At 37.0% G+C, this 17,247-nt stretch overlaps 1 protein-coding gene across 1 annotated transcript in view; it reads left to right on the top strand.

The window, feature by feature from the left end:
- The window catches only part of LOC136877482 (condensin complex subunit 2), a 204,642-nt gene that overhangs the window by 55,736 nt on the left and 131,659 nt on the right, over positions 1–17,247 (top strand). Inside the window, exon 5 of the mRNA XM_067151574.2 lies at positions 2,354–2,566. Within this exon, the coding sequence (XP_067007675.1) occupies positions 2,354–2,566 (213 nt within the window). The remainder of the gene's footprint in view (positions 1–2,353; positions 2,567–17,247) is intronic.

Genomic DNA, 17,247 nt, shown 5'->3' with positions numbered 1-17,247 from the left:
CCCCCCCCCCCCCCCAGACCTAACGGCTGCGATACGAATTTCCTTTCTTGAAAGTTGGCATCTCTGATGATCGATCGTGTTGTTTAAATATAGCCTTCAGAAGCACATGACTAAAAATGCCTGTTGTACACCATCACATTTTTCTTTCAGTTTAATACTTCACAAGAAAATTTCAAATCTTGTTAATGTCTGTTCTACATTGCTGAACGTTTGATAAGATTTGAAAAGATTTGGCAAGATTTGATAGAATTTTGTTTTAATGTGGGGGAAAATCAAGCAGCAGTTGTGGTTTTTGGACTAGCAGTGTGATATATTCTTAAAATTATAAGTTAAAACCTTCATTTTCCTGTATTGAACTGAGATTCACAATTAGAATTAAGGAAGGTTCAACCTTTTCAATACAAAATGTGTCACATTATATCATCATATTTTACTCATTTTTCTTTTATCCTTTAAGGAGAAAAGCAGTCTATCATTTGTAGTTTGCCATGCAAGAATTATTTATATAACTTTTGTGACATGTACTTTGCCCACTTGTGATTTTAATCTCGTGTGATTAATTCATCTGGCTCGGGGACAGGTTGTTTGTGTTTGTCCGAACACTACTCTTCATGTTCACTCAACACACCACATCACCAACCACAACAGCAACACGCAATACTAATTACATTCCTATACATGGGGTTAGTGTCAGGTAGGGCATCCAGCCATAAAACAGGGTCGAATCCACATGTGCTACACAGTTCCGCACCCGCGTCCCCACAGGTATGGGAAAAGCGCTGGAAGAAGAAGGTACTCATTTTAAAAATTCACCCTTTTTTTAATTATTTCACGCCCTTAATTTTTTAAAATTCTATTTGTTTGGGGTGTCGACCTATAGAGATCTTTTGTCCCTACTTGCACCATGTGATATGAACCTGCGTGTAATTGGAATGGAGGAAGTGTAGAGTGTTGAATGTGAGGAAAGGAACGTTAAGGACAACACAAACACCCAGTCCCCAGGCCAGGGATATTAATAATTTACAATTAAAAACCCCTGGCACAGCCGGGAATCAAACCCGGGGCTGCCGGGTGATAGCCCCTTAATTCCAATTATGGTCCTTCATTAAATTTTCAAAATAACTTTTAATTACAGAATTTCATCACACACTTGGCTACCCACCAATTGACAACAACGTTCCCTTTCGACTAGTACGCTCACCTCAACACATTCAACAAACACCTATCACAAACTCTTCGCACAAATACTACATTAAAGAAGATGGCCTAATGATGTCCACACAAACTTCAATATAGCCTATGGCACCAGCATTGCAACTTAAAATAGAACCAGGCCTTATGAAAATTCTTCAAAATTTATAAGCATATAAATGAGAATCAATACTTATTAACTTCAAGAACCAACGACCATTACCAATGCTCAACTTTCCTCAAGTTTTTAACAACATGTCATTTGACAATAAAATGGAATGTACTTTCTGATTTTTATCTTTATTGTAACATCTTTTAATATCAAGAGCCAACCACCTATGTTGTAATCTTCAAATAATTGTCATGTTTTTAGACTCAAATATTAACACAAATATTGTTAAGTAATAGTATACCACATTTTATATTGTAATAGTTGTTTAATGATCTCTAATCCATTTTACAAGACACGGTTTTTAACAGTATTCATAAGTCATTCCCAATCAGGTACCTGATCTATTCCTAAGGTGCAAAATGGCTGATGATGCCTACTATTGATAGGAGAAGAAACATGTACCATCCAGTGTCTTAATTTTATGTTAACATTTTGATAAGGTCAAAGTCCTAACTTTTAAGATTGTATTGAATAGGTGGGAAAACAATAAAAACATACTAGTGTTATTTATTTACTCATTGGGCTTACCAAGTTTTGTTTTTTGTGTCAAGGGGCTTAAATTGAGCTTTGTCTCATCCTTGTACGACAAATTTGATATTTCACCTATATTAGCCTAGTATTTTTATATTACCTCCCCCCCCATTCGAATTGTTTTGAAAATATAGCCCATGTTACTCACTAGCAATGTAGGTTTCTATAGGTGAAGTAATTTTTAAAATCGGTTCAGTAGTTTTTGAGTCTGTCCGTTACAAACAAATATACACATTTTTCCTCTTCATAATATTTGTATAGATAATTTGTGTCATGCTTGTCATTGCTTGCTTTCTCTGACAAATACTGAAATGTTAATTTAATACATATGAATATTTTCTTTACAGGTGCCAGTTGCCTAATGTATTTAATTTAATTTGTTCTATGACCATCATTGCTTGTTTTCTGTGACAAATGCTGAAAATGTTCACTTAATACATGTGAATCTTTTCTGTACAGGTAGCCAGTTGCACTTTGGATGCCAGTACCAAAATATATGCTTCCCGAGTGGATCGTGTACATATGGATGTATTTAAAATGGCAGGTGGTCTGGGTGTACTGCCAAGTCGTAAAAAAAAACCTGGCAAAGATGAGGATGAGGATGATGATGGTGGTGGTGGTGAAGATGATGAAGAAGGAAACTCAAGCAAACGTTTTAGAAGAGCCAGAAAGGTTGGACTTAATATTTTTTATGCATTTTTTAATTATTTCTTCAAGTTTGCTCATTCTCATTTTGATTTTACTGTATATAAATATGATATTCTGTAAAGAATCTGATGCTTTGGTTAAACAAAAGTGCTGCTAAAATTGTAATTAATTTTTACAGAAAACCATGCTCAATACAGCTAATGGTGGGGTTCGAACCCACACGTCTCCCGAATTCAGAGCTTGGCTCCATAATCATAATGTGTTAACAAACATGGCCACTCCCCTCAGTCATGTACTTTACAAGTGACAAACTTAACACTGAAATTATTTAGTTTATTTTCCAGGTTGTGCTGTGTTGTTGTCTGTACATCATGTACAGTTTGCCAATGTTTCAAATACATTGCAGTATTCTTTGTCAAGGCGATTGAAATACCCCTACTTGATCCGAGGTAATCAGTCTTCCAGGCAGCAGTCACACTACAAGGATGGTCCTGACCTTGGTCTTTTATATCCTAGCCTTTCTGGCTGACGTAAGACCCCTGGCTGTCTCGTGAGAATTCTGGAAGGTATGTGTCACAGCCAGGTAGTGGGGCTTGCCCGCCCTGTTATGTAATTCTACTTTCGGTCTGCGTGTTAATGTTGTGGTCAGTATGTCTTAAACTACGAATGATAGGCATTCAAGCATTACTGATTTTATATCCTTCTTCTAAATTCATATTGTTCGAATGTCTCTTTAATTCTCACGAGACAGCCAGGGGGCTTACGTCAGCTAGAAAGGCTAGGATATAAAAGACCAAGGTCAGGACCACCCATGTTGTGTGACTGCTGCCTGGGAGACTGAATACCTCGGATCAAGTAGGGGTATTTCAGTCGCCTTGACAAGGAATACTGCAATGTATTTGAAATGTCGGCAAACTGTATGTGATGTACAGATAACAAAAACACGGTTCAATCCGTAAAATAAACTAAATAATTGTACACACCGTGGAAGCTTCACCTCTAAAATGAACACTGAAATGTTCATTTATTCTCAAAAATTGTGTTATGGCTGGTAAAAAAATGGAAATTATGTTGCACATATTCAGGAAGGTGATATAATTGGTAATGATGGAATAAGTTGTGGTAGCTACTATAAATTGTGTGTTAAAACCTGGTGATATTTTCTGTCATAGTCATTTTATGAATGAGGTAGTTGTATCAATTTAATGTGATATGACCATGCGAAAGCCATGTAAAAATGGGATGGTGTTATGTTGGGAATCCCAACTCTATTGTTTCCAACAGAATCTGAACTGTATATCATTGTAGAAGTAAAGGTGGAAGGGTAACATACAGGGCATTCTTGCTAGGATAGTGTGGTCAGAGGGCAGAGGGGTATAAATTGCGCCGGTCCTGCGTCCAGGGCGGGTCGCGAAGAAATCCAGACTAGCTCATTCAGGTCAATTTCCAATCAAAATTTGTCTTGTTGTCGTGGATTCGGAGAGATTGTGAAGGATATTATGCTCTACGTATACTTTATCTATCGCTAATGCCGATGGACTCTCCACCATAAGTACCATTTCTTCTGCAAATCTTAAACTAAGGATGACTATGTGACCATAATGCTTATGCTAAAATATGAATATAAGTACCAATAACGTTTCATTACATCTATTTATTTAAAAATCTAGTGAATCAAAAAAAAAAAAAGGAAATATTCTTGAAAAGAATTATTATCTTCATTAAAAAATTCATTGATTATCTTCCATCCTTCCATCATTTCATCAAAGTTGATTATGTTGAAATACTAACAATTATATACATTAGAAAATAGGAATAATTCTGAAAAATTGTGCTCATGTAAATTAAATCACATTGCTATATCATTATTCATTCATCTGTGCAAAAGACAAATATCCCTACTTTAGTTAAAATTACAAAAATATTTACAGGTCTTCCTGGGAAATCATACATTTCAGTATCAATCTCTTTCCTTCTTGTACTCATACATTCTCGATAATTTAGTTATTCAGGTATTCAGGTCTTTAGGCATGGATAAATGATCAACAGAGGAAAACGGAAAAATCTCGAGAAGAACTAATTAATGCCAGAAGACAAACAGCTAAAGAAATTAGGACAATTAAAAGGAATTATCAAAAGGAAATGCTTAGCACTATAGAAGAAACATTCAATCAGCATAAAACAAGAGACTATTACAAAACATTCAAGCAATATCAATCTAAATTTACCCCTCCCACACTTATGTTAAGAAATAAAAATGGTAAAATGGCACACAATAATCAGGATAATGCTAACATTCTTGCAGAATACTTTAAAGAGTTACTTAATTGTGAGGATCCTGTGGAACATTTAGAATTTGATCCTAACCCAAAAAATAAAACTCCATTACAAAAGATTATACCACCAGTTTACAATGAAGTGAAAACGGCAATTAATGCACTTAAAAACTACAAAGCAGCAGGAGAGAATGAAATAGTAGCAGAAATATGGAAGAATGCTAATGATCAGACTATTCAAAACCTACATAAATACATCGTTGATATTTGGAACACGGAGAAGCTTCCTGAGGAATGGAATACAGCGATAATCCACCCGCTGCACAAGAAAGGTGATCGCTCCGATCCAAATAATTATCGGGGGATATCCTTACTTGATATTACATACAAGATTTTATCCAAGATTATATACACAAGAATCCAAGAACAACTCGACCAAGAACTTGGAGAATATCAGGGAGGATTTCGACCAGGTAGAAGCTGTCCAGATCAAATCATTAGTTTAAAATGGATAATGAAGCACCAAACAGTTCGAAGTAAGGGTCTGGTCATCACGTTTGTAGATTTTAAAAAAGCATACGACAGTATTCATCGTGACTCATTATTAAAAAGCCTTAAAGAATTTGGCTTACATCAAAAACTTGTTAACCTCATTAATATGACTTTTAAAAATACGAAGGCAAAAGTTAAATTTAGAGGTGAATTATCAGAATCATTCACTATAAGAACTGGACTTCGACAAGGAGACGGACTTTCACCATTGTTATTTAATTGTGCATTGGAGAAGGTTATGCGTGAATGGAACAAGAAATGCCAACCAACTATCAAGATCGGTAGAAATATTAAACTCAACTGCCTTGCTTTTGCGGACGATTTAGCATTACTTGCAAATACAATAGAAGAGGCTAAATTTCAAATTGAACAACTAGAAATTATAGCTAAAAAAATGGGATTACAAATTTCATTTGAAAAAACAGAAATGATGCCAACTTTTAAAGTTGATTTACCAGTTATTCAGCTGAACAGTAATAAAGAGATTAAAATTGTTCAGAAATTCAAATATCTTGGGGAAATAATAACATGGAACACAAATGAAAAAGAAGCAATAGAACACAGAACAACTAAATTTAAACAAGCACAAAGACTTACCTGGCCAACCTATAAAAAAAAATCTCTTTCGATAAACGCTAAGCTGAAACACTATAATTCCATAGTTAAACCAGAGGCAACCTATGCTAGTGAAACTTTATTCAAATTAAATGTAAAATCTACAACAGACAAATTACAGAAAACTGAGAGAAGAATTCTTAGAACAATTATTAATAAAAAACACCAAGTTGATGGACAGTGGAGATTGTTGCCTAACAACATTGTCTATCGTGAATGTGAATCAATAATATCTACAATGCGTAAAAGATGAATTTCCTTTTTCTGTCACATATCAAGATTAGCAGACACCAGGATATTGAAACAACTATTCGATTACTTTTTGAAGAATAAAATCAATAATAATTGGTTCAAAGAAGTTCAGGACGATTTGGAAGAATTGGGTATAACTCGGCAACAAATCAAAGACAGAAAAGAGAAGAGGATTTTGAAGAACAAAAGCATAAGTCTCAAACTAAAAGCAGTTGAACGGAAACAATATACTATATCGGACACACAAAGGGCTTCCAGGTCGGAGAGGATGAAAAAGTTCTGGGAGAAGAAGAAGAAGAAATTAACTCAAATGTATTGATTTCAGTGCTCCAATGTGGGCGTAAAATATGTAAATAATAATAATAATAAATAATTTATGATATTTATAATATTTGTAAAATTTGGGAATTGTCCTTCATGGATGCATCAGGAAAAAGATAATTATTAAGTCAATCACATAATGCGCTCTCTTCTAAATTAATATCTACTATCACTTAATAGCTCAAAAGGATATCATTCATCTCATGAATCTTTACAAGTTAGATTAATTGTATGAATGTGTCTCACGAAATCTGTCATCAGGTAATTAATTAAATTCCAACACCTCACATACTGTTATCTAAAAAAATAGCTATAGAGTTTTATTCATAAAGACTCTTATCAATCATTACCTTCTGAAACTATATGTGAAAAACTTGTCATTCTTATGCATAGGATTAAATAAGTGCCATGTATTCGTTTATCAAATCATCATTATAGTAGAGATCTGGGTTAATTTTTTATTAATATCCTATTCAACTTTTCCTACAGTGAATCGTCTTAATGATTTACAAGTGCCTAAACTCTCTATAACCTACATAATACATCTTCAATATCTTAGATATGGAATATCTAGCAACTATCACACATCATGGAATTGAGTGCAGTATTTACACTGGATTGCATCATCCCTCTTATTTCTTCACAATGAATTATTTTCTTTCTCATTCATTCATTATTCTTCTTCATATTCATTCAGTATTCATATATCATTTTCATATTTTACTATCATATTTCTTCTTTCATTTGTAAATAACCTTCATATACATGTTAACTTGATGCATAGAATTCTTTAACCATCATTTATCCACTTGATTATTCCATTTCTTCTCAATCAATCTCTGTTTCCCTTCATATCATTCTCATATCCTCTATAATCCAACTATGATCTATATACAGCACTGTACGATCTCTATCTTACAAGATATTCTTCTTCTTCTTCTTTTTCTACCGCTTTTCCCACACCTGTGGGGTCGCGGGTGCGAACTGTGTCGCTCATGTGGATTTGGCCCTGTTTTACGGCCGGATGCCCTTCCTGACGCCAACCCTATATGAAGGGATGTAATCACTATTGCGTGTTTCTGTGGTGGTTATTAGTGTAGTGTGTTGTGTGAATATGAAGAGGAAAGTGTTGGGACAAACACAAACACCCAGTCCCCGGGCTAGAAGAATTAATCAGAGACGATTAAAATCCCCGACCCGGCCGGGAATCGAACCCGGGACCCTCTGAACCGAAGGCCAGTACGCTGACCGTTCAGCCAACGAGTCGGACTCTATCTTACAAGATATTAACTACCGTATTTAGACGAATAATCCCCGCCACCGAATAATCCCCGCACCCTAACTTTAGGAAGGCTGATTATGAAAAAAATGCCAACAATGACTCAAATAAAACCCGCACCCCAATTTCCTGCCTCATTTAAAAAAAAAAATATGCGGGTGTTATTCGCGTAAATATGGTATTCACTCATTATATTAACCATTATATCGTCATAGATCATATAATTCATATATAATCATTTGATTAATGTCACTGCGTTAGCACTTACATGTTATACATTTCACATATATCCTACCTAAGGATTGGTTATATTATACAGATGACTACCTATCATCCCTGCATTTCGACACATATGTACACTATGTGATCAAAGTATCTGGACACCCCCCAAAACATACGTTTTTCATCGTAGGTGCATTGTGCTTCGATTTGCTGCCAGGTACTCCATAGCAGCGACCTCAGTAGTCATTCGACATTATGAGAGAGCAGAATGGGGCGCTCCGCGGAACTCACGGACTTCGAACGTGGTCAGGTGATTGGGTGTCACTTGTGTCAGAAGTCTGTATGTGAAATTTCCACACTCCTGAACATCCCTAGGTCCACTCTTTCTGATGTGATAGTGAAGTGGAAACGTGAAGGGACACGTACTGCATGAAAGCGTACAGGCCGACCTCGTCTGTTGATTGACAGAGACCACCGACAGTTGAAGAGGGTCGTCAAGTGTAATATTCAGGCATCTATCCAGACCATCACACAGGAATTCCAAACTGCATCAGGATCCACTCCAAGTACTATGACAGTTTGGCGGGAGGTGAGACAACTTTTCATGGTCGAGCGGCTGTCCATAAGCCACACATCACGCAGGTCAATGCCAAACGATGACTCGCTTGGTGTGAGGAGCATAAACGTTGGACGATTGAACAGTGGAAAAACTTTGTGTGGAGTGACGAATCACAGTACACAATGTGGTGATCCGATGGCAGGGTGTGGGTATGGCAAATGCCCGGTGAACGTCATCTGCCAGCGTGTCTAGTGCCAACAGTAAAATTCGGAGGCGGTGGTGTTATGGTGTTGTCGTGCTTTTCATGGAGGGGGCTTGCACCCCTTGTTGTTTTGCGTGGCACTATCACAGCACAGGCTTTCGTTGATGTTTTAAGCACCTTCTTGCTTCCCACTGTTGAAGAGCACTTTGGGGATGGCGATTGCATTTTTCAACACGATCGAGCAGCTGTTCATAATGCACGGCCTGTGACGGAGTGGTTACATGACAATAACATCCCTGTAATGGACTGGCCTGCACAGAGTCCCGACCTGAATAATCCTATAGAACACCTTTGGGATGTTTTGGAATGCCGACTTCGTGCCAGGCCTCACCGACTAACATCGCTGCCTCTCCTCAGTGCAGCGCTCTGTGAAGAGTGGGCTGCCATTCTCCAAGCAACTTTCCAGCACCTGATTGAACGTATTCCTGCGAGAGTGGAAGCTGTCATCAAGACTAAGGGTGGGCCAACACCATATTGAAATCCAGCATTACTGATGGAGGGCGCCACGAACTTGTATGTCATATTCAACCAGGTGTCCGGATACTTTTGATCACATAGTGTATCATTAATTTGCGAGAATCTACCATATCTGAGCTAATTTGAAGGTCACACCACCTCACAATTTATTTACCACACAATAAGATATCATTGTATTCCGTAAGGTTTATTACTTACTGCGCTAACCAATAAGACATCTTTTTCCATCTGCTCCAATGGGATTTGCATTAGATGGTCCAGGACATCTGTAGATCAGGTATGGCAACTGCATCCTCTTGCTGGTCATAAGTTGTTATGGTACTAATACATCTTGTGCATAGGTAAGGTTCCTCTGGTGTCATCTCAGGTTAGTTTTCTCCGGACATCGGACCATCGTCTTCTTAGAACATCTTGACAGCCATATCTTGCACAAATGCAACAGAAATAAATACAGATGAAGTCAATTTTGTCATAATAAGGATTTCATAGCCTTCTAACATGGTAACTTCTCTATATCCAGTCTGACGATTTTACTTTAATTTTACTACCGCTTGTAGACTACGAAAATATCTGCTCTTATTTCAACTGTTTGTTTTATAATTGCTGTTGTATATGTCAATTCAGTTATTTCCTGTATCCTGATTATTTCTTCTTTTTTAGTAACTATCAATTGTAATCCTTTGCCGATTAGAAGTTGTGATGAAAGCTTTTCTTGCTATCTTCCTTTTTGACTTGCTGCTTTAATTTCAGTCTCGTATTTCTGCATTCTTCAGTTAAATTATGTGACATGACTCTTCCTCTTTAAATTTCCTTTTCTTTTCAAATCTTGACTTGCTGCTTGTGATGTATGTCTATCTCAATACAATCGTTGTCTCGGTTTGCTGTTTCAATTCGCAGTTTTTTTTAACAGTAGTGTTGTAACAATTCCAAGCTTTTTATTGTCATATTCACTGGCGCTTTGATCTTTCCTGCCTCGATCACGCCATATATTTTGACATAAATGATTGAGTTTATGTGCTGTATATACTTATATCGTGGTAATTGCGTCTGTTTTAGTTCCAATAAGCTATCATTTTCGGACAGTGAACTGGCACAAAATAAACCTTATCATTTATAGAGCAGTTGGTGCAAGCATATTACAATTGTTTTATCATGCTGATTGTTTTATAATTGATCATAATAGATTGATTAAGCGTGTTGTGTGATTGAGGCAGCACATGGGAGAGTGGCTTTATCAGAGTTGGATAGAACTGAGTTTTTTTATGTTTGCCCTAAAAATGAGAAAAACATCCTGTTAACATATATTTTATTGTTTACAATTTCTACATTTCAAACTCTTTGGGAAAATGATTTACAGGTTGTAATTCCATCATTTAACTATCTCTTTAGGCCCTTTTCATCTGCAGACAAATAAACAAACTAACAAAAGAAAACCTTGTGTTACAGTACACTCGTGTAATCTGTAATCATCATCATCATCATCATTTCCCTTTATCCAGCTGTAGCCGGGTAGGGGCAAATATGGTGCCTCTCCACTTTCTTCGGTCTTTCCACCACTCCACCTCCAACACTGTGTCCCAGTCCAGGTTTCTTTCTATAATACTGTGTTGGATTGTGTTCTTCCATCTCAATCATGATCGTCCACGGCTTCTCCATTGCATTTGTATTTCCATCACCTTTTTTGGCATTCTTTCATCACTCGTTCGCTTTATGTGCCCAAACCATCTTAATCAGCTCTTCTCTATTCTATCATTCAGTTTTTCCACTCCAGTTTTTCCCGGATTTTCTCATTCCTTATTTTGTCTCTTCTACTCTTCTGTATCATACTCAAGAACTTCATTTCGGCTGCCTGTATTCGACTCTCATACTTCTTTGTCATTGTCCAAGTTTCTGTCCATAAGTTGTTATGGTACTAATACATCTTGTGCATAGTTTCCTTTGCTTCCATTGGCACATCTGTCCCATAACATGTTTCTTACACTATGATAGAAACAGCTTCCAGCTTGAATCCTCTTACTAATCTCAGCATCTGGTTGAGCATTCCCTATTAATTCACTCCCCACGTTTTTGAATCTGTAATGTCAGTTGTTTTTTCTTCCATCTTTCACCTTCATAACTTGGTTATTATTGATCTCTTGTTTCTTGACAAAAAATATTTTTATCTTCAGTTGAATCAGAAAGTTAACTCATGCCAAAGTGGAAAGAATGTTTCAGTACCTTCAGATATCCATGTCTTCCTCAACATCCTCAGTTGTTCTCAAGTCATCCGGTTGGAGGGCAATGTACATGACATGATGATTCTGCAGTGTATACGATAGAAGAGACATCAAATCCTTGTACAGTAAAACCTCATTAAGACATTTCTGTAGGGGACAAGGAAAGAATGAATTAAATGAGAAAATATACTAGTGAATACCCATTTAAAAACTACCCAACAGGGATATGGAAACACTTGGTACTTTTTTTTTTTGCAACATGTATGCAATTTATGCCACGCATGTGGGTACCATTTATCTCTACCATTTCTGAAGATGGGGGGAGAGTATTAAAAGGTGTGAAAAACACAAGAGAACAAACATGAAGACATTTCCAATAGGGCCCACAAAAAAAAAAGTATGTGTAATGTTGAACTGTTAGTTGAAGCATTTTGTTTTGGACCAGCAGGTTATTATTTATTAAACATTGTTGTCTGGTCACACTCTTTGACCATGAATTACCCAGAGGTTACCCTCACCCATGAGTGGGAGAACGACTTTGGAGGTCATCTCGAATGCAACATTTGAGCAACTCAATTTGAAGATGTGAGATTTAACATCCATGTCAACTCTACGTGCTTAAGATGCAGATATCTGGCCACTTCCTGAAGGGTTTTAATTTTGTCTCCATTAGTAAGCAATTTCAATGACTTTTTCTTAACTTCTCACAATTATGTTCTTAATCCCTAGGTTGGCTGTCATGAGACAAATATTCATGAAGCTACTCAACTCACAATTATGTTCCTAATCCACAGATTGGCTATCATATGACAAATATTAACTACCCTCACTTTACAACTCAGCACAGAATAAATTTCTAACTCCTGGCTGGAATGCAAAATACAATGAAACCTCGTTAATTCAAAGTTGTTGGGACGCAAAAATCGGACTTCGAATTACATGATTTTGAATTAACCGCCAACTCTTAATTCAGAAATGCTAACCCGTGCCGCACAAAAAAATATTCTAAGAACCATACTGCATGCAGTTAACTTTGATTTACAGTTTAAACCTTTGAAATGCCATGGAAGAAAACTATTTCCAGAATGTATCCAACAAGTTGCATTCACACTATTCTTATTCACAATACAGTATTCACTTGGAAAACTCACTGACAAACATAATCACACACAGCGAAAGGAAAAAAAAAAAAAGGTATGATCAAAGACGAGGAGAAATCTATGCTGGCTCCCCTGAGCAAGCCCTTTATTCATTGGATTACTGAACTGAATACGTTTTAGATGTCCTGTACTTGTACAGAAAGTACCCGACGCCCTTAAAACATCATGGTTTCAATAGAAAGCACACCTTTTTCAGAAATCTTTGTCTGTATTAACATAAATTGCACCACATTATTTACACAATGACAGCAATAAAAGGAGGAGATATCTACCCTACACCTATACTGTAGTTACAACTTCGTACCATTTGCATGGAAGATTACTCCTGTGTTAAACTGTCCCTGCTATCTAAGCAAGAGACCTGTATTGCACCATAATAATCTTTGGCTCATGTTGTCCTTTGAAAATAAATAAAATAAATAAATAAAGGTTTGGGTACAACCTAACAAATTTGTTTCTTTGTACTATCATCAGATTAACAGACCTTTGTTTTATTTGCAGATCCCACCTGAATAATTTGCTGATTCTCAGAGGGAAATGTGGAAATGTGCTTCCTAGATGATTGATCATTTACAAACATCTTCATTGTACACTGTTATGCCTTTTAGCATTCGGTTCACAAACCTCTGTGAATTAACTGTTTCCATAATCATATATTTGTAACTACGAAGGGCGTACTATATTGTTTTATACTTCATTTTTTTCTACCCACAATGAAGTACATTACACATCAGTTGTTACGTCGACCTTCTCAACATAATCTCCTTGTAACTGTATGCACTTTCGCCATCGACGTGTCAGTCTCTCCAGATCTTCCTGAAACCATTCTTTCGGAGTGCTGTGTACCCATGCCTTGACAGCTGTGTCCAGTTCTGCATAATCCACAAAACAACAACCATGTTCCCGAACAGGTGATAATCACTTGGTGCCAAGTTGGGAGAGCATGGTGGGTGTTGCAGCACTGTAAATTCCATTTGATCAATTGCAGCAGTGGTCTCGCGGCTAGTTTGGGTGCGGGCATTGCCATGTTGCACAAGCACACCTTTTGCCTATTTTCCTGCTGAGTTTGAATGGCACAACGTAAGCGCTTAACCCTTTAAGGCATAGTGGTTTCCAAAACCACCTACAATTTTATTTTATATCTTCCTTATGCCTCAGTGTTATCATTTGAAACTACTTGCATTTCCTCTGTGAAGTGCTGTTCTCTGGTGATGATTTTTGGAACGGATGAAATCGGATGATATGCATAGAAATTCCATGGAGATATTGTGTGCTTGAAGTATTGTGTAGCAGTTGTTTTGAAAGTGTAATTTGATTTGATTGTTTGGATTTCAGGTTCGTTTATTGTTGTGATATCTAAGGAACGTAATGAAAATAATAGTAGATATGAAGTTTTAAGTTTAGAAAATTTACAGAAATGTGGAGTGGTTTCAGTTGAAACCACTGCAGCTTACCACATGTCGAGTAACATAACCTTACATATTTTCAGAGAATGCTGAGAAGTAAGTTAGGAAAGAAGTAAATAATTGAACTGTTGGAAGATATTACATTAGATGGGGAACCAGAAGATGATGACAGTGAACCAGGGCGTGATTTGGATGAAGAGTGAAATATATGCTGACGAGAGTGATAGTGGTGTGTGAACAAGACCAAGGACACCAGTCATCATTCGTGAAGGCTTAGAAAATAAGGGTTATCACATTTATTTTACAAGCTTAGCACTAGTCGAGAAACTCAAGTCAAAGGGACTCCCTTCCAGTAGAAAAGTAAGGAGTAACCGGGAAGGGATTCCAGCTCTGAAACATGACAAAGAATTTGAGAGGGACGACTGTGACTGGCAAGTTAGATCTGATGGTATAGCTTGTGTGAAATGGATGGACAAGCGTACAGTGATGTTCTTGTCAACTATTGAATCACCTACAGAAGTAATCACAGTAAACAGAAAAAACTCAGATGGTAGTGTTACAGAAGTAACATGCCTGAAAATTGCACAGTCTTACACAGGAAATATGGGATGTGTAGACAAGGCAGGCATGCTAAAATCCTTCTATGCTCTTGATAGAAGGTCACAAGGATTATGGTTGTGATTATTTTGGCATTTTGTTGATGTTTCAGTTGTGAATGGTTATATTTTGTACCACTTAGGTAATGCAAATAAGAATATGCGTCTGAAGGATTTTCGTAGAAATGTTGTCTCTGGCCTAGTAGGAAGTAAGAGTTTCAATGACTCTCCTGGCCCATCTACCACTTTTAAACTGATGAGTTTTAAACCTCAAGTGGCAGCAGAGAAAAGAAAGTCTGAAATAAAACACATGCAGGGATGCCAACTATTACGATTCAATCATAATAATTACAAATTACCCATCACAATTACGCCTTTACGAATCACACACCACAAATTACGATTTTTTCTTGATTTTAATATTTAAGTATATGAAGTGTTCAAAAGGATACACAAGGAATGCCATTAGCCTACTTGAATTCTCAGAATATTATTTTCAGATTTTTCAGTAATAATTTAAAACCCTTTCCTGCCTCTCGTTTAAGCATATTTCGAGTTTATATGCTCCGAACGCAGTGTGTGCTTCCATTACCAGAAAAATAGGCACCTGGAAAGTGATATATCTTGCGGAGTTGTTGTCTTTGTTCGTCGCATGACTTCCATGCAAGTATGAGAGTTCTTTTGTCTTTGATTTTGCGGAAAAGTGGTGACAAAATCCGTTTCATTGTGGATACTGTGTGCGTGACTGTTGAAGAAATATTTATTGGGATTTGGGTTGCCAAATTGACATATATTGCTCTTCTAGGATATATGCTAATCGTGTGTTACAAAATGCGAAAGGTTTGAAATAATGAAGCGATTTCTTGTGCAGGAAAATACGTGTGGTGACGTTACCGTGATTAGTGACGCTAGTAATAAACGAAATATAGTTCAAAAATTTAGGGAGGAATACTCGAAAGAATGGCCCTGTTTACTACTGCGTTCCTCAAAATCTTATGTTGTAGTGTGTGTAGCCGCGATTTTTCAGTTGCGTATGGTAAGGAAGAACAAGATTGAGTTCCGAGCTAATATGAACACCGAACTGCTAAGTGCTGTTAGTACAGAGGATGCACATGATGTCAAAAGGAAAAGCATGCCACCAGTGTTCGTTCGCCAAACAGCAACTACAATACTCAACAAAAGGAATGATCATTCAACCTTCAGTCAGATATGTACTACAGATCACCTGTTACTTCAGCAGGTAAGAATCATACACTCTTTATATGCCGGTTTTTGAATAACTGGTTGAATTGTATGTTGTTCATTGATTTTTCAACGATATGTAAGTTAGTAAGATCTCGGAAAAGACTAAGGCCACACCTCCCCCCCCCCGGTGACCGAACGGCTGCGTTACGAATTGCCTTTCTTGAAAGTTGGCATCTCTGCACATGCCAATACATGGCTCTTCAAAACGCTGTGGATACTGCATTACGAAGAAGGCACCTCACAGGACAAGATGGTCATGTACAACATGTGGGGTCAGTTTGTGCCTTTCATCCGACAGGAACTGTTTCCTCCCTTTCCATCAGTGATTGTTTATTTATTGAAGACTGAACAATACTTTGTGTCTTATGTAAAAGTAAAAGTCTCTGTAATTTGACTAAAAGACTTGTACTGTTAAGCAGTGGAGTAAATTAATGTATTATTTGGGTCCACCTTTTCAGTACAAAATGTAGAGTTTAAATTACATAAATGATTAGGGACTGGTTTCGACCTAGTACTAGGTCATCGTCAGCCTAAAGCAAAATTAAAACACGAATACCGAAGAAATTAAACAATGTAAAGACACGTAAGGTCTCGTAAAAGTACATACCATGTGAGATATTGTGCAGCACTATGTTAAAAAATAACTCAAAGAGATTCATAATAAGTCCACTGCACATTAAAAAGATGTTATAGATAGGAATCCTTGAGTTGCTGGATAAGGAGATTACAATATGCCGGCTCCTTTAAGATGCAAGTATCCAATTGAAGAACCACTGAGCCGAAGTTACGTCATTTATTTATGAATAAAGTCCAGTGCGCCGTATAGCATTAAAAAGTCCAGTGTGCACTAAAAAGATGTTATAGAAAAGAATTCTTGAGTTGCTGGATAAGGAGATTAGAATATGCTGGCTCCTTTAAGATACTGGTATCCAAATGAAGAACCATTGAGCCGAAGTCACGTCGTTTATTTACGATTAAAGACCAGTGCGCCGTATAGCATTAAACTGTTGATAGTGACCTAGAGGCACAGTGGACTCAAATGAAACCACCCTGTAATTGTGTACATTTTACTGAAAAAAAAAAATTATTAGAAATATTACTGTGTTTTGATGACTTCCAGAACTGGTTCCCTTGTCCACCGATGTGTGCCCTGTTTTCCAACCTTCCACCCAGTTTTAAACTGTTTTCCGTGACGGCGCATGTTCTCCACAGATTGCCACCAAGCGCCGATGAATTTCTGCAGTGATCAACCCTACTTTCCATAGGA

This window comes from Anabrus simplex, chromosome 1 (assembly GCF_040414725.1).
Source record: "Anabrus simplex isolate iqAnaSimp1 chromosome 1, ASM4041472v1, whole genome shotgun sequence".
Taxonomy (NCBI): domain Eukaryota; kingdom Metazoa; phylum Arthropoda; class Insecta; order Orthoptera; family Tettigoniidae; genus Anabrus; species Anabrus simplex.
This window is presented reverse-complemented; position numbering and strand designations above follow the sequence as displayed.